The sequence below is a fragment of the Eriocheir sinensis genome, chromosome 29, assembly GCF_024679095.1.
Source record: "Eriocheir sinensis breed Jianghai 21 chromosome 29, ASM2467909v1, whole genome shotgun sequence".
Taxonomy (NCBI): domain Eukaryota; kingdom Metazoa; phylum Arthropoda; class Malacostraca; order Decapoda; family Varunidae; genus Eriocheir; species Eriocheir sinensis.
The window spans coordinates 9,000,424-9,019,161 of record NC_066537.1 but is presented as its reverse complement, the minus strand read 5'-3'; the positions used below and the strand labels follow the sequence as shown (position 1 = coordinate 9,019,161).

At 37.2% G+C, this 18,738-nt stretch overlaps 1 protein-coding gene and 1 long non-coding RNA gene across 5 annotated transcripts in view; one reads left to right on the top strand and one right to left on the bottom strand.

Annotated features, from left to right (window-relative positions):
* Positions 1–87: 87 nt before the first annotated feature.
* On the bottom strand, positions 88–2,928 carry LOC127004996 (uncharacterized). Of its 4 annotated transcripts, none has more exons than XR_007758194.1 (4): positions 2,298–2,928; positions 1,650–2,212; positions 1,011–1,365; positions 88–869 (listed from the first exon to the last, which is right to left on the bottom strand). It is a non-coding gene; the product is annotated as an uncharacterized LOC127004996 (long non-coding RNA). The 4 variants fall into 4 exon arrangements; XR_007758195.1 differs by having other exon boundaries at positions 1,082–1,365; XR_007758193.1 differs by having other exon boundaries at positions 88–798; positions 1,082–1,365.
* A 4,418-nt stretch (positions 2,929–7,346) lies between these two features.
* Positions 7,347–18,738, top strand: part of LOC127004992 (serine/threonine-protein kinase 3-like) — a 62,777-nt gene continuing 51,385 nt past the window's right edge. The window contains exon 1 of the mRNA XM_050873414.1: positions 7,347–7,514. Coding sequence (XP_050729371.1) covers positions 7,474–7,514 — 41 coding nt within the window. The 5' untranslated portion in view covers positions 7,347–7,473. The remainder of the gene's footprint in view (positions 7,515–18,738) is intronic.

Here is an 18,738-nt window from a genome sequence, read left to right as displayed (position 1 = left end):
ATCATATTCTGTCACTTTATCATATTCTGTCACTATTATATTCAGTCCCTTTATTATTTTTTGTTACTATCATATTCTGTCACGTTATCATATTCTGTCACTTTATCATATTGTCACTTTATCATATTGTCACTTTATCATATTGTCACTTTGTCATATTCTGTCACTTTTCACTTGTATATATCCATGTAGTGTATCAAATGGTTGTATCATCTTCCTCCTTCTTTTCTCTTCTACTGTTGTCATAAAATTATACATGAAAACCAAGATGTATTGTGTATTGCAAGGCTCATTTCTTCCTCTTCCTTTTTTTCATTGTTTGCATGCAGTTATATAGTGTACCAAATGCTTGTGTTGCCTTCTTTCTTCTTCCCTCCACCAGTATTGTCATAAAATTATACAGGAAAACCAAGATGTACTGTACTATGTTGCAAGGCTCATCACTTCATCATATCCTGTCACAAGTTTCATTGGTTTTGTGTAGTTATTTAGTGTATAGCTTGCATTGCCTTCTTATCATTGTTTTTTTTTTTAATATTCTGTGCCATAGGTAAGGTGGATGAGTATGCTCCTTGTCTTCATTTACTTCTAACTCATTGTAAAAACATTAACACCTAAGATTATCGATACTCTAATATCTTATCCTGTCACTAGTTTCATTGGTTTTGTGTAGTTATTTAGTGTATAGCTTGCATTGCCTTCTTATCATTGTTTTTTTAATATTCTGTGCCATAGGTAAGCTGAAAAGTATGTTCCTTGTCTTCATTTACTTCTAACTCATTGTAAAAACATTAACACCTAAGATTATCGATACTCTAAAATTCGCTTTGTCTTCATTTACTTCTAACTCATTGTAAAAACATTAACACCTAAGATTTTCGATACTCTAATATTCACTTTGTCTTCATTTACTTCTAACTCATTGAAAAACATTAACACCTAAGATTATCGATACTCTAATATTCGCTTTGTCTTCATTTACTTATAATTCATTATAAAAACATTAACACCTAAGATTATCAATACTCTAATATTCACTTTGTCTTCCTTAACTTCTAACTCATTATAAAAACATTAACACCTAAGATTATCAATACTCTAAAATTCGCTTTGTCTTCATTTACTTCTAACTCATTGTAAAAACATTAACACCTAAGATTATCAATACTCTAATATTCGCTTTGTCTTCATTTACTTCTAACTCATTATAAAAACATTAACACCTAAGATTATCAATACTGTAATATTCACTTTGTCTTCATTTACTTCTAACTCATTATAAAAACATTAACACCTAAGATTATCAATACTCTAATATTCACTTTGTCTTCATTTACTTCTAACTCATTATAAAAACATTAACACCTAACATTATCGATACTCTAATATTCACTTTGTCTTCATTTACTTCTAACTCATTGTAAAAACATTAACACCTAAGATTATCAATACTCTAATATTCACTTTGTCTTCATTTACTTCTAACTCATTATAAATACATTAACACCTAAGATTATCAATACTCTAATATTCACTTTGTCTTCCTTAACTTCTAACTCATTATAAATACATTAACACCTAAGATTATCGATTCTCTAATATTCGCTTTGTTTTCATTAACTTCTAACTCATTATAAATACATTAACACCTAAGATTTTCGATACTCTAATATTTCCTTTTCCTCATCATTTATCTTTCCACCGTGTTAGCTTATGTACAAAAGCCAGAAACTCGACCGAACAAAAAAATGGTCTAGTTATAAGTCATTGGGAAACCTTTGCACACACACTAACACTGCAAAATAACGTCCCTGGTTGCCACGTGCGGTCCGGACACTTTGGTTCAGCCACAGCAAATACAAAAAGACAGTTTGTGCCGACAGCTCACACCACAACCACCACCATCCTGAATATTTGGTGTGGTGGGTGACTGGTGTGGGTGTGTGTGTGTTTGTTTGTTTATGTGTGTGTATGTATGTACTACCACTACCATCATGACTGTTTGGGGTGTGGTGGTTAATTGGTGTGTGTGTGTGTGTGTGTGTGTGTACCACTTTAACTTGTGTGGTGAGTAACTGTGTGTGTGTGTGTGTGTGTGTGTGTATATATATATATCATTTCAGTGTTTTATTATTACTATTATCATTACTATCATTTTCCCTTTTTTTGCTATTTTTGCTCTCATTTTCTCTCCTCCCTCACATCTTCACCTCTCTCCTTGTGTGTCTGTGTCTATTTTTTTCCCATCTGTATACTGTTTTTGCTTTCATTTTCTCTCCTCCTTCATACATCTTCACCTCTCCTTGTGTGTCTGTGTGTATTTTTTCCCTTCTGTATACTGTTTTTCCTCTCATTTTCTCCTTCCTTATGCATCTTCACCTCTCTCCTTGTGTGTGTGTGTATTTCTTCCCTTCTGTATGCTGGTTTTGCTCTCATTTTCTCCTCCTCTTTCATACATCTTCCCCTCTCCTTGTGTGCGTGTGTGTGTGTGTGTGTGTGTCAATTCATTCCGCTCCTCGCTCGTCCCTTCCAAGTGTGTTTAGCGTGTAAGTGAAGAACAAACATTGAGTACAAATAATTCCTCTCCCGCATGCTTATTCCTCAGTATAATATTTTAATGGAACCTGCTATTACTTATGTTGTATTAGGGTTGCTATTATTACTTTGGGTATTAATAGGCCATTGGTGTGTGTGTGTGTTTGTATGTGTGTGTATTTTGTATTTACTTTTTCTGGCTTTTGTTTAGGATTGTGTAATGTGACAATTATGTATTCTTTTTTTATTACTTCTCCTTGTTTTAATTTGTTTTAGTTTCCCTGCTCTATTTTTCCAAACCTCTTTATTATTGTTATTATTATTTCCCCTTTTTTTTTTTCCTTTAATATTAGTTTGCTAGTTCTGTATTCCAAAACCTTTTACTATTTCTTTCTTTTCTATTTCCCTTCCTTCTATTTGATTTCCCCCCCTTTTTTTTTTTTCTTTTTTTTTTAAAGTTTGGTCATTGCTAATTTCCATACCTTCCATTACTATTTTTCCTTATTTCCCTCTTTCACTAGTTTGCCTGTTCTATATTCCAAAGATTTTTCCTAATTTTTCCCCATATTCCCTTCCATTCCACTTTTCCTCTTGCTAATTTCCCAAACCATTTATTATTATTTTTCATTCTTTCTCTTGATTTTCTTGTTACTATTTTTTTTAAACCCGTCAGCATTTTCTCGTCATTATTAATCACCTTATCCGCTTATGTTTTAGTATGTACTTAATTGTAGGTCTTATTTGGCTGTGGTTTCAGGTGTTTTATATAGTTTTCCCTCATCCCTGTAGCTGCGTTGGTCATGTTTCTTAACCCAGTAGCAGCGATGGGCCAAATTTGTGGCTTTACCATGTAGCAGTGACAGGCCAAATTTGTGGCTTTACCGTGTAGCAGTGACGGGCCAAATTTGTGGCTTTACCGTGTAGCAGTGACGGGCCAAATTTGTGGCTTTACCGTGTAGCAGTGACAGGCCAAATTTGTGCCATGATATAAACCCCTCAAAATAGATGATGCATAAACTGATCACAAATGCTTTGATATATATAATGAAATGTTTTGTGTGAGTGATGATTTTTTTTCATTTTTCTCGCTTAGAGGGACCATTAAGAAACATGATCCCTGTTGCTACTGGGTTAAAGGTCCCTCTAAGTGAATTAATGGGAAAAATCATCACACTCAAACCAATTCATAATATATATATCAATGCATTTTTGATTAGTTTATGCATCATCTATTTTTGGGGTTTATATCATGTCAACAATTTGGCCTGTCACTGGTACACGGTAAAGCCACAAATTTGGCCCGTCGCTGCTACTGGGTTGTTATTTCCGTTATCCCTTTTCTTAATTCTCACCTCCTTGCCTACTTTGTCACTGCTTTTTATATTTATTATCCTACGTAGCAGTTTTTTTCTTAGGCTGTCATGGCTGTTTAGTTATTTTTATGGTTTCTTAAATATTCATATGGTTTCTGTTTAGTAATTTTAAATGAAGAGTGTAGTTTCAGATGTTTCCTTATGGTTTTGTTTTATTTTAAGTACTTTCCATTGTTTTTTCTCCTTATTTCATTCAATTTTGGTGCTGTTTAGTTAATTATGACTCATTTCTTTTACTGAGGGTAGTTTTCCTTTTTAATTTTCTGATCGATCTCTTCAAGTTGTTTTTATCCATTCACTTTGCTTGTGTAGGTTTAAAGTGTGTTCTTTTTCTCTCCTTCTTTCATTTCATTTCAGTCTTCTTTCAACTATTTCCTTTATTTAGATCAATTTTCCTTCAGTTCATTTTTCTCTGGTATCTCTCTTCAGGTTCGTTCTTTAGTCATTCACTTTGCTTGTGTAGGTTTAAAGTGTGTCCTTTTTCTCTCCTTCTTTCATTTCATTTCAGTCTTTCAACTATTTCCTTTATTTAGATCAATTTTCCTTCAGTTCATTTTTCTCTGGTATCTCTCTTCAGGTTCGTTCTTTAGTCATTCAGTTTACTTGAGGAAGTCCTTTGGTTCAAGTGTCTTTTCCTTCTTTCATTCCTTTCTAGTCTTCTTTTAGCCATTTCCTTTACTAAAATCAATTTCCCTTTCAGTTCGTATTTCTCTGGTATCTCTCTTCAGGTTTGTCCTATAACCATTCAGTTTGCTTAAGTACTTTCTATGGTTGTATTTATTCCTTTGGTATCATGTAAGTTAAGGTTAGTACAGGTTAATGTGACTTTTCTCCTTTTGTTCTTTTTCATCCCTTCATTCTGCTGCATTTCCTTACCCCTTATGGTTGTATTTGTTCCTTTGGTATCATATTTTAACCACTGAGGGTGTAAGATTAGGTTACTTCAAGTTAACTCTGTCTTTTTTCTCACTTTGTTCTATATCCCTTACTTCCTTTCTCTTAATGGTTGTCTTTGTTTCCTTAATTGGTATCATGTTTTAGCCACTGAGGATATAAGGTTAAGTTAGTTCAAGTTAACTAAGTTTTTTTTTTGCCACTTGTCCTATATCCCTTATTTCCTTTCTCTTTTGTTTGTATTTGTTCCTCTGATATGTTTTAGCCACTGAGGATGTAGGTTTAGTTAAGTCCAGGCCAGCTCTCCGTGCGTTGCCTATAAACCGGCTACAGCTACACTGCCAGTCCAAAAAGCTGTATATAGTAGTCACATAAGGATATTTTTAGCAAGAATTAGAGTATATACTTGTGCCCAGAGCCATACAACACAATATTCTATGGCTCTGCTTATGCCTATCCCTGCTCTAAGCTGTTCATATGGTCAAGAGTTAAAAAAGGATGTATATATATTGTATGATATTTATTTTTTACTTGCGGTAATAAATTAAAGCTATTGATTTCTTGTTTTATTTTTCCCCTCAAGGTAGAGATACATTTTTAAGGGTGATTTTTGGTAAGGATATTTTTATGCTGTCATGGCAATCTAGTGTTTTCTTTTAGTTTTCTAGTATTTTTTAGTATCCATATGGTTTCTATTAAGTTATGTCCCTGGTGTGTTCTTTTTCCTCAAGATAGAGATTATGGGAATTAACTAATATTGTGTGTTAATTAGAGGTTAGAGAGACTAATCATATGTGTACCAGGTAGCTCACAGGTGTATTATGATCCGAGGAGGCCCTTTGAAGGTGTATCGTAAGACTGGAGTAAGTTTTGCGAGTCTAGAATATATAAAAGACCAAAGAAAGTATATAAAGAAGTAAGTTTTGCATAAGTATAACAATGGTAAGTATTGAATGAATGAATAAGACTGAAATAAGTAGAAATAAACTGAAGTAAGAATGGAGACGAATCTTGTGTATGATAAGAGGCACAAGGTCCTGGGATTAAGAACAGCAGTGGAGATTAAAGTGAGAAAAAGCCACCAGGAAAATCTTATAGTAAAGAGCGCGAAATGAACAGGAGGAGATGGAGGAAAGCAGGAAAAGGAAGAAAACACCACGTAACTACAGCCATTATACTTAGAAGACAAAAAAACATCAATGCACAACAAAACCCAAATCAAAAACGGCGCGCTTTGAACAGATGCAAAACGAGGAAAGCAAAACGTAAAAAAAAAAAAATTAATAATCAAAAAAACTAAAACCATGATTGATTGATTGATTGATAGTTTATTGTTGCAAGTAAAACAACAAAGGAGAAGGGAGAAACCATGTGACTCAATTAACCTACACACACAATAACAAAGAAATACATTAAATCACACTAAAATGCATTAACTGAACCCAGAAAACACCAAACAACGGAAAATTAGGAGAGGAAAACGAGAACAACAGATAAATACGAGAAAAATAAAAGAAAATTAACACAAGCAAAAAACACATAATACAAACAATAAAACCACACCAAATTAACCTCAGAAAGTCTACTAAACTTACCAAATAACAGAAACCGAGGACAAGTGGAGCCAAAAGAAAGAAAATTTGTCCTACGGTATAGTCATATATTTTAACCACGGGACACAAACAGTAAAACCCGATTATTAATTAAAACAACCCTAGAAAACTTGATAAACCAACTAAATACACACTAGCAAGCCCTAAAACCCCACAAATAAACCCCAAATATTGCATTGGAAGCGGACAACATAAATAAAGCCTTTAACTAAAACCACGTAACACAAGTAATACCACATTAAAATAACCTCTTAAAGACTAAACCCGAGGAAAACCCAATAAACCCAAAACCCTGAAAATGGCGCGACAAAATAAAAAGAGCTGAAATTATATCAAGACAACAAAACCACATCAATATAACTAGATAAACTATGAATAACTCTAATTACCCCACCAAATAAACCAAATAAACCCCAAAAAGCGAAAAGTAATGGATAGGAAAGCAGAAAATAATAAAAAAAACTATAAAACCAGACGATACAAAGAACAAAACCACATTGCAAAATCCCCTAAGCAAACAAAATCCACTAAACCAACTAAATAAGACCAATAAACCCGCAAATGACTCCAAAATACCGTACGTATATATATGAACGGAAAAAAATCACAACTAAATCACATCACCCAAAAAATCAACATAACCACGTACGTCAAAACAACCCTAGAAAAACACTAAAACAACTAAATAAACCCCCAATATAACCCCAAATAAACCCAAAAATAACCCCAAAATACGTTATATGGCAGAGGAAAAAAAAAGCACAATATTACAACTAAAACCACATACCACAAACAACAAAACCATACCAAAACAACCCCATAAAAACACTAAAACAACTAAACCAACTAAATAAACACCAGAAACCCCAAATAAACCCCAAAATCACGCACATAAGCCCTCATTTGTCTGCGGTAATGGCTGTGTATGTCTGTATGTACGTGTGTGTGTACGTGTGTGTGTGTGCCGCTATGTTGTGATAAGGGAGTCCTGCCGCCGCCTGCTGCCCTGCTGGCCCTGCTGACTGCTGAGAGGGGCGCAGCTCAGCCAGGCCGCCGCCATGACCACGCTGGAGGCCAAGGAGACGCAGGAGAACACGAGGTAAGCGGGAAACATGGAGGAGACGTGAGCTGTGTGAGGGGGAGTCGGGTCCTCGTCCTCCTCGTCCTCGGTTTTGTTATTTGGGTGGATTTTTGGGGTTTCCTTGTTTGAGTTTGTGGGTTTATGTTGTGTTTTATGTGTTTGAAAGGTTATATAGGTCTGGTTTTATCTCTTCATCCTCCCCGTCTTCATCCTCCGCCTCGTCTTCGTTCCTCTTCGTTTTTGTTATTTTTGGGTTTCCTTGTTTGAGTTTGTGGGTCTATGTTGTGTTTTAAGGTGTTTTGTTTGGTGTTTTATGTGTTTGAAAGGTTATATAGGCCTGGTTTTATCTCTACCTCCTCGTCCACGCTTTTGTTATTTGGGTTTATTTTTTGGGTTTCCTGTTTGAATGTTTGGTTTTATCTTGTGTTTTATGTGTTTGAAAGGTTATATAGGTCTGGTTTTATCTCTTCATCCTCCCCGTCTTCATCCTCCGCCTCGTCTTCGTTCCTCTTCGTTTTTGTTATTTTTGGGTTTCCTTGTTTGAGTTTGTGGGTTTATGTTGTGTTTTGTGTAGTGTTTTATGTGTTTGAAAGGTTATATACACCTGGTTTTGTTTAGCACCCGTCCTCTTCATCACCTTTCGTTGTTTTAAGTCTTTCCTGTTTGTCTTTGTGGGTTTATGTTGAGTTTTAAGGTGTTGTATTTAGTGTTTTATGTGTTTGAAAGGTTATATAGGCCTGGTTTTATCTCTTTCTCCTCCTCGTCTTCATTCTTCTTCGTTTTTGTTATTTGGGTTTATTTTTTGGGTTTCCTGTTTGAATGTTTGGTTTTATCTTGTGTTTTAAGGTGTTTTGTTTGGTGTTTTATGTGTTTGTAGGTTTATATAGGTCTGGTTTCATCTCGTCCTCGGGTTTGTTGGTCTGGGTTTATTTTTTGGGTTTCTTGTTTGAGTTTGTGGGTTTATGTTGTGTTTTGTGTAGTGTTTTATGTGTTTGAAAGGTTATATACACCTGGTTTTATCTAGCACCCGTCCTCTCAATCCTCGTCACCTTTTGTTGTTTTAAGTCTTTCCTGTTTGTGTTTGTGGTTTTATGTTGTGTTTTAAGGTGTTTTATTTGGTGTTTTATGTGTTTGAAAGGTTATATTGGTCTAGTTTTATCTCTTCCTCCTCGGGTTTGTTGGTTGGATGGATTTTTTGGGTTTCCGCTTAAATTTGTGCGGTTATATTTTCGTTTTAGGTTTTTTTCTGTACTGTTTTATTGTTTTTTTATGTCTGGATTTATCTTGTCCTCGTCCTGTTCCTCCTCATCTTCGTCTTATTGGGGTTGATTATTTGGCATTCCTGTGGTAATTTAAGGTCCTATTATTGGTTTTACTTGGTTTTGTTTGCTGTTTTATGTGTTTATGAGGTTTGTGACTTGGGTTTATCATGGGCATCCTCTTGCTCCTCGGTCTCGTCTTCCTTGTCCTCGGTTTTGTTATTTGGGTTTATTTTTTGGGTTTCCTGTTTTAGTTTGTTGGTTTATGTTGAGTTTTAAGGTGTTTTATGTATGGTTTTGGTGGTTTTATAGGTCTGGTTTCATCTAGCACCCGTCCTCTTCATCCTCGTCACCTGTTGTTGTTTTAAGTCTTTCCCGTCACTTATAAGATCAACGCTTGAACATTCAGCAGTAGTATGGAGCCTATATACGTACTTTAAAAAATGTGTTGAAAAGATTGAGAAGGTATATACAGGTGTTGTGCACAAGAGTAACTGTTCACCATCGCAAGGTGGTTACTATCGGGTTGGAGGTAGCTGGTGGTCTGTTTAACGACTTGTCGGGGAACTTGTTCGCTTTATTGCTGCACCCCAGAACCGCACAAGTGGATGACATTTCGGCAGAAAGTCTGTCTTGCAGCACCAACGCAGAACAGATCAAAAGAAGAAGAAGAAGCGCAGTTTGTTTTGCCTCCAACTCAGCCCTGAGCTTGAACTTGATAAATTGTACATGCAACCTATACAGAGCAGCCACAAGATGGGATGTCAAGCCTGAGATTACAGTTACAACAGTACTATACAATATGGACACATTTTGAAGACTAAGTTTGATGTTAATTGAGTGTAGCATTGTATCTCTGCACTCCATTTATATTTCTTTTTTGTATCCTGCCTTTTTATATACTACCTCAGGGCAAAATGAAACTATTGTTATTAAATTAAAATTCCTTGTCTTCTTCTTCTTCCCCTTATTTTTCTTCTTCTTTTTCTTCTTCTTTTTTAATCTTTTTTTCTTTGTTCTCTTCTATTGCTGATGGGGCACTGCAAAGTTCTTCCTCTTCTTCTTCTTTTTCCTCTTCTTTTTCTTCTTCATTTTCCTCTTCAATAGCTGATGGGACACTACTAGCATACTCTCTCCTTTACACCACAGATAGGTAAATACAAACACTAAACCATTGCCTAACACAATCACATCTTAAAGGATTCAGCGCTTTACCATTATCAACCTAATGCCTTGCCTCACATATCTCTGGCACATGCTTCGGTAAAAGTCAACGAACCTTATCTCGAGGGCATTAGTGAATCAGCCCTATCTCATTCTTCACCTTATCAGCGGCCTTTCCAGGTAATGGGAGGAAATGGGTTGGCAGTGAGTTAGGGAGGATTAAAGAGCAACGCAGTGTGAGAAAAAGTGGGAAAAGGAGAGATGGTGATGGGGACAAACTTTAGTGTGTTCTGATCATGGAGGTAGAATTGGTGAAGTTGACACGGCCCGCTAATCCCATTCATTGAGGTGAAGCCGACGAACTGTCAAATTAACGGCAAACAGATGGGGGTGGGCGAGCCTTGCCGAGCCCATTAAGAGGGAGCCTGACCTGACAACACCTGACACCTGGCCGTATAAATGACAGCTCGGGCGGATTCACTTAATTAGGCTGATGTCAACTTCACCAATTCTACCTCCATGGTTCTGATAATGCTTTCAAGTAGATGCCCATGATATATTGATGTGGTTGCTACAAGGTCTGTTTGGTAAAGTAGAGAAATTATCTTAACCTGTCCGCTGAGATTGGCACGGATTTCACCTTCACTGGTAGCCTGGTAACACACACTCCCAGGTCTGTGGTTGATAGTGGAGTGTTTCCCATGTGGTATTGGTGTGCTGGATATCCCTTCACTGGTAGCCCGGTAACACATACTCCCTGGTCTTTCTCTGCCTCTGTGGTGGATAGTGGAGTGTTTCCCATGTGGTATTGGTGTGCTGGATATCCCTTCACTGGTAGCCTGGTAACACACACTCCCAGGTCTTTCTCTGCCTCTGTGGTGGATAGTGGAGTGTTTTCCATGTGGTATTGGTGTGCTGGATATCCCTTCACTGGTAACATACGCTTCCAGGTCTTACTCTGCCTTTGTGGTGGATAGCAGAGTGTTTCCCATGTGGTACTGGTGTGCTGGATATCCCTTCACTGGTAACATACGCTTCCAGGTCTTACTCTGCCTTTGTGGTGGATAGCAGAGTGTTTCCCATGTGGTACTGGTGTGCTGGATATCCCTTCACTAGTAGCCTGGTAACATACACTCCCTGGTCTTTCTCTGCCTCTGTGGTGGATAGTGGAGTGTTTCCCATGTGGTACTGGTATGCTGGATATCCCCTCCCGAGATACATGACTTTAAATTTCTCTTCATTGAATTGTAGCAGCCACTTTTTGTTCCATTCCTGTAGCTTGGTGATGTCTGCTTGTAGGAAATCCGCAGTCAAGGGGTTAAGTAACGTGATAATGTACTTATTTATTTAAAAGCTCTATGGCAACCTAGACGAAGGAGCCACAAGCAATGGTGTGTAGGGCATGGGTGAAGGGGACAAGCATTAACTAGTGTGTACAGGGGACTTGTTGTGGTGTGAGGGCAGGAACAAGCAACCATCTGTGTGTGTGTGTGTGTGTGTGTGTGTGTGTGTGTGTGTGTGTGTGTGCTGGAGTTGTTGTATGCACTGTGACTCATATCTCGGTGACTTGTTAGGAATGTATGGGGTTGTGTGTGCTTGTGTGTGTGTGTGTGTGTGTGTGTGTGTGTTTACCGTTTTCTCTCTCCCTTGTCTTCTTTTTTTGTTTTGTTGATTTTTATGCACCAGTAAGGAGGTATTATTTATTTATTTATTTATTTTTGTTGTATATAGATATTGCTATACACCAGACAGTAGATGTTAGTTCCTCCTTTCTTTTCTTTTTTTTGTTCTTTTACATGTTTGATTTTTTCTTGTTTTTAGGTTGATTCACGTATTTACTTGGGCTTTTTTAATATTCTTGTGGCTGGGTTGAGGGTTGTCTGGCAGCAGTAGAAGAGCTTGTAATGTTGAGCTGTACCTGTCTTTGTTTTATCCCTGTAAATCTTCTACAAACTTTCATACAGTCCATAATTTTGTCTTGTTTTGTTTCTTATCGGGTATTTTATTTTATTTTACTGCTATTATGAGTCAGTTTTCTTTATTTTTCTTTCATTATTTAATTATCTGATGTAGTTGTTCATATACACGTTTACTCTTTTGGGGGATAATTGTGTTGTGGATGATGTTTGTAGGTAAGGCAAGTATTACGAAGAATGCATTATGTGATTTCCTCATTGTCTATCCCTAATCTCCATATCATTTTCACTGCAGGATGTGGTTTGCATTGTTAAGTATATGCATTTCCCTCCTTTTGTCACTGTCTTATCTTGATTAACTTTGTCACTCTGATGATAAAGGCATTTCTGGTGTGCACACAGAATCTGGCCAGGGGGTGATAGCTTATCTGGCGCCAACGCTGAGATTGTTTACTCATGGGCCAGGAAATGCTTTGACAATGGATACAGTGACTAGTGTTGTATTAGTGATGGTGTGTGTTGTGTTGGTAATGATATGTGTTTGTAATGATGGCACGTGTTGTATTAATGATGACGTGTTGAGTTACTGATGGCACGTGTTGTATTAATGATGACACACATAGTATTATTGATGGCACCTAACCTGTGATGGATACTGATAATTAGCGAACGTAAAAAGAATTCTTAATTAGCACTCAGAGAGAAGGTTATAATGCTCACCTGAATAGAGAAGATAAACAGATACGTATATAAAGGACTGAAATTACTGAGATTATTTTACATCATTTACTTAAGTCTTACAGATATAGAAAAAAAACAGATTTATATAAGAACTGAATTATTAAGGCATACACAGCTTAGTCACATAGATATAGAAAGGAAAGATATATAAGGGTTCAAATTATTAAGATACACACACTTAAGTTATCCAAATATAGAAGAGAAACAGATATATAGAGATTAAAAAGCATTGGATATAGTATAAAGGATTCAATCACACTTCAACCAAACGATAAAGAGGAACAGAGAGGAGTCAAAAAGGAGGAGAGGGAAAGAGGAACAGTGAAGAGGAGGAAAAGGAGAGGGAGGGAAGTGGTAGGAATGGTAGAAGGAAATAATGAGAGGATAGGAGTGAGAGGGAGAGAGAAAAAAAAAAAGATTGTGTGAAGAAAGGAAAGGGATAGAGAAACAGGAGGAAAAGAAGGATAACAAAGAGGAGGAAAAAGAGAGAGAGGGAGAGGAAAGAGGTAGGGAGAGAGGGAGAGGGAGGAAATAATGAGAGGGTAGAAGGGAGAGAGAGAGAAAAAAAGGGTTATGTGAGGGAGGAAAGGAGAAGGGAAATGGGTGGAGGGAAAGAAGGAAGGGAGAGAGAAGGGAACTGGATGGAGGAGGAGGAGGAGAAGGACTGGAGGTAATATAGGAGGAGGAGGAGGGATGGAGGTAAAGAGGTGGAGGAAGGATAATGGGAAAGTGGAGGGAGGGAGAGTAGAGTATTGGAAGAAGTGGAGGAGGAGGAGGGAGGTAAAAGGTGGAGGAGAGGGAGGTAAAGGGTGGAGGAGGAGGAGAGAAAAGGGGAGAGAAAAAGAGTCCAGTGGAGCAAAGGCCAAGGACGCAAAATAACCTTCTCTCTCTCTCTCTCTCTCTCTCTCTCTCTCTCTCTCTCTCTCTCTCTGTAGATTGATTTTTTTACTATTTTCATACTTTTTCTTTCATTTTTCATTTCTTTATTTATTTTTTCTTGTTTTATTTAGTTTTTTATTTCATTTTTTCTTCATTACACATTTTCCTTTCATTTTCTTTATTTTCTTATTCTTTCTTTCATTTTTCATTCCTTTATTTTTCTTGTTTTATGTAGTTTTTTCTTTCATTTTTTCTTCATTACACATTTTCCTTTCATTTTCTTTATTTTCTTATTCTTTCTTTCACTTTTCATTCCCTTGTTTACTTTTTTCTTGCCTTGTCTTGCCATTTTTCCATCATTATCTTCTTCCTTTTTCTCACATTCTTACTATCTTCTTTACGTATATCCTTTATCTTTTTTTCCTTTCCCTTTTATGATTTTCTTTGTTTCTCTCATTCTTCAATTCTTTCTTCTTTATGCATTTCCTTTATATATCTTTTTTTTCCTCTTCCTCCTCCTTCCCACACACACCTTTCTTTGGGTCCACCAGGTAAAGGAAAGGGAAAGGTATTTGTGGTTACTGGAAATACCTGTCATCATCATTATTATTATCATTATTATTATTATTATTATTATTATTATTATTAGTTAAATGCGATTAGACTCATTATTACTTAAGGAACGAGAAGCTTATTAGGAAGGGGAGAGGGGGAATAAAAAGGAGAGAGAGAGAGAGAGAGAGAGAGAGAGAGAGAGAGAGAGAGAGAGAGAGAGAGAATGGAGGGGAAAGGAAGGGGTTTATGCAATGCTATGAGAGGGAGGGAAAACGAGAGGGGAGAGAAGGAGGGAGGGAGGGAGGGATGCCGGCAGCTGTCGAGTACACACGCACACACACACACACACACACACACACACACGCGGTCAGCTGTTCCCCGTGGCAGTGTGTGGGTGAAAGTAACGTCTTCTAAAACGTTACAAATAAAGAACGTTGGATAAAAGGTGTTACGAGAAGAAGGTGGAGGATGACGTAAATAATCTCCAATACTTTTCTTTTTTTCTCTTCCTTTCTCTTATTTCCCTCCTCCTCCTTTCTCTTCCTTTTCTCCATTCCTCCCTTTTCTTTCTTTTTCCTTCTTCCTTTGTCTTATTTTCCCTCTTCCTCCTTTCTCTTACTTTTCTCTATTCCTCCCTTTTCTTTCTTTCTTTTTCCTTCTTCCTTTCTTTCTCTTCTTTCCCTCTTCCTTTTCTCTATTCCTTTGTCTTATTTTCCCTCTTCCTCCTTTCTCTTACTTTTCTCTTCCTCCCTTTTCTTTCTTTCTTTTTCCTTCTTCCTTTCTTTCTCTTCTTTCCCTCTTCCTTTTCTCTATTCCTCCCTTTTCTTTCTTTTTCCTTCTTCCTTTGTCTTATTTTCCCTCTTCCTCCTTTCTCTTCCTTTTCTCTATTCCTCCCTTTTCTTTCTTTTTCCTTCTTCCTTATTTACTCTTCTTCCTTTCTTTCTTATTTTCCCTCTTCCTTTTCTCTATTCCTCCCTTTTCTTTCTCTTTTTCCTTCTTCCTTTTTTTCTCTTCCTCTTCGTTCTCTTCTTTTTCCCTCCTCCTCTTTTCTCATTACATAGATAGACAGATAGATAGATAGATACATACATACATACATTCATTCATTCATACTTACATAATTCATTGTCACTGTTATCTTATTCTTTCTATCTATTCTATTCTGTTCCATCTATCTTCATTTCTTCTATTCGTCTCTTATTGTAACCTTTCAATTTGCTTACTTCTTTCTTCCTTTCTTATCTCCTTCCTTTCGTCTGTCTCATCGTATCTTTTTGTTATCTTACTTCCTCCATTCTTCCTCCATCTCCTTACCTCCTATTTGTCTATCATCTTATTCTTTCACTTTCTCTTCTTCTCCCTCCTTCCTTTCTTTCCCCCTCTTCTTCGTTCCTTCATCCTCTTCTGTTCTTTCTATCTATATCAGTCTGCTTATCTTTCTTTATCATCCTTCTCTCTTTTTCCTTGTATTATCCAGTTTATCATTCCTATTCTTCTTTCCTTCCTTCCATCTCCCTATTCTCGTATTTCTATCCCATTCTTCTCTCTCCTGTCTCCCTTTTCCCCTCCCTCCTCTTCTCACATTCTCCTTCTCCCCCATTCTTTTCATTCCTTCCTCCCTTTTCTTTTTTCCTTCCTCCCTCCATTCCTCCTATCCTTCCTTTCTCTTCCCTCATTCTCCTTTCCTATCCCATTCTTCCCTCCTCTGTCCCCTTTCCCTCCCTCCCTCCCTCCCTTCTTCTCTCCCCTATTTTCCCTTTTAGTGTTGTCCTGAAATCAGTTTTAACACGGAGAGGGAGAGAAAGAGAGGGAGGAGGAGGAGGAGGAGGAGGAGGGAGGAAGGAGGAGGTGGGAGGAGGAAGGGAGAGGAGGAGGAAGGAGAGAGAGAGAGAGAGAGAGAGAGAGAGAGAGAGAGAGAGAGAGAGAGAGAGAGAGAGAGAGAGTGTTTGTGTGTATGTATGTGTGGTAGGATAAGGGGGCGGATAACATTTCCTGTGTGTGTGTGTGTGTGTGTGTGTGTGTGTGTGTGTGTGTGTGTGTGTGTGTGTGTTACCTTGACCACGTTGCCCCCAGCTGCTCCTATGTGTGTGTGTGTGTGTGTGTGTGTGTGTGTGTGGTGTGAGTCATAAGAGTGTAGTATACCAACACACACACACACACACACACACACACACAGCACCACCATCATCAGTCTCGCGTGTGTCGGAACCGAGTGAAGATGTGTGTTTTTTTTCTCTCCATCATCATCATCATCATCATTCATTCACACATACATACATACATACGTACATACATACATTGATCGGTTCATGTCTTTGTTATCTATACGTCCATGTGTGTATGTGTTTGTGTGTGCGGATTGAGAGTACACACTTACACACACACACACACATATGATAAATCTCGTGTGTTGCAGCTGATAAGTGTTGTGGTAGTGTTGCAATGCGTCGTCAGGTTGAAGTGTTACAGCGTGGTGCAGTGTGACAACAATACCTTACGTGTGTGTCCCAAGTATTGCTGAGAAGAGAGGGTTACAAAAATACGTATTCCAGTTAAAAGTGTTACAGATAGAATACAGTGTTACGAATATCTAGCACGCGTGTGTTTCAAGTATTGCCGAAGAGATGGTGTTAGAAGAATACGTATGTGTGTTGTGTGTGTGTGTGTTGCGCATACGATAGTGTTACAAATATCTTTCAGGCGTGTGTTTTAAGTGTTGCCAGAGATAGTGTTGGAAGAATACAGTGTTGCAAATACTCATCGCGTGTGTTCCAAGTGTTGCCAGAGATAGTGTTAGAAGAATACAGTGTTACAAATACCCATCGCGTGTGTTTCAAGTGTTGCCAGAGATAGTGTTACAAATACCCATCGCGTGTGTTTCAAGTGTTGCCAGAGATAGTGTTGGAAGAATACAGTGTTACAAATATCCATCAGGCGTGTGTGTTTCAAGTGTTGCCAGAGATAGTGTTAGAAGAATACAGTGTTACAAATACCCATCGCGTGTGTTTTTCAAGTGTTGCCAGAGATAGTGTTAGAAGAATACAGTGTTACAAATACCCATCGCGTGTGTTTTAAGTGTTGCCAGAGATAGTGTTAGAAGAATACAGTGTTACAAATATCCATCAGGCGTGTGTTTCAAGTGTTGCCAGAGATAGTGTTAGAAGAATACAGTGTTACAAATATCCATCAGGCGTGTGTTTCAAGTGTTGCCAGAGATAGTGTTAGAAGAATACAGTGTTACAAATATCCATCAGGCGTGTGTTTAAAGTGTTGCCAGAGATAGTGTTAGAAGAATACAGTGTTACAAATAAATGAGTGTTTCAAGTATTACCAATTTTGTGTTAGAAGAATATACAATAGATGCGTGTGTTGAGTGTTACAGAAGCGATACAGTGTTACATATGCAATACAGTGTTACGAGTGTGTTGTGAATCGTGCGGTTGTGTTACTGAAGGAAGGAAAAAAAATGCAATACAAAGAAATGGAACGATGAGAGAGAGAGAGAGAGAGAGAGAGAGAGAGAGAGAGAGAGAGAGAGAGAGAGAGAGCTGTTTTACCTGGCTAATGCTCCTATCGATACTTAATTAAGGAAGGCGAGGACAGGTAATCACGGCGTAAAGGTTGTGGAGGACAGGTGAGAAGGAAGGTGTGTGTGTGTGTGTGTGTGTGTGTGTGTGTGTGTGTGTGTGTGTGTGTGTGTGTGTGTGTGTGTGTGTGTGTGTAAAAAGATGATTGAAAGAAAAAAAAACGAACGAGCGAAGAATATAAAAAGAAAGAAAGAAAGAAAGAAAAAGGAAATTAACTGAAAAATATGAGACACGGAAAAGAAAAGAGATAAGAAAGAGAAAGAAAAAAAAATATCCACTGAGAGAGTAAAGTTAAAGAAGGAAAGAAAAGATAACAGTGAAAGAAAGAAAGAAAAAAATGGAATGAAATGAAAATTACACTGAAAAAAGAAAACAAAAAGTGAAAGCAAAATAACAATGAAAGAGAAACACGGAAATGAAGAACAAAGAACCAGTAAAAGAAAAAAAAAATTAAGAAAGAGGAAAATATCACTTGAACAAATCGTATTATATTATTTTAGAGCGTAAGGAAAAGGAATAATGGGAAAATAATAGGAACGTGACTTAGAGAAGATACTAGTGAACAGGATAAGTAAGAAATGACGTCACAGCGAAAAAAATGAAGATAGTGTCAGTGTAAAGAAAAAAAAAAGAAAAGGATAGACAGAAAAAATAAAGATGGCGTCATTGTAAAAAAAAAAAAATAGATAGAAGGGCGAACTGTGTGACGTGAAGATAGTGAACTGGATAAGTAAGAAATGACGTCACAGTGAAAAATAAAGATAGTGCCTCGGTGTTAAAAAAAAAAAAGAAGGCAAATTGACTGAAATTGAATAACAGGAAACACGAGTGATAGGAACATGACGTGAAGAAGATAGTGAACAGGATAAGAAATGACGTCACAGAGAAAAAATAAAGATAGTGTCACGGTGTTTAAAGAAAAAGAAAGAAGAGAAAAAGATAGATAGAAGGGCGAGCTATGTGACGTGAAGATAGTGGACAGGATAAGTAAGAATTGTCATCACAGCGAAATATAAAGATAAAGAAAGAGAAAAAGATAGATAGTGAGAAAGGAAAAACAGAGAGAGAGAGAGAGAGAGAGAGAGAAAATAAAAAGTAAGAAAATGGAATGTGTGTAAAATGTAGAAAATGAAAGAAAATA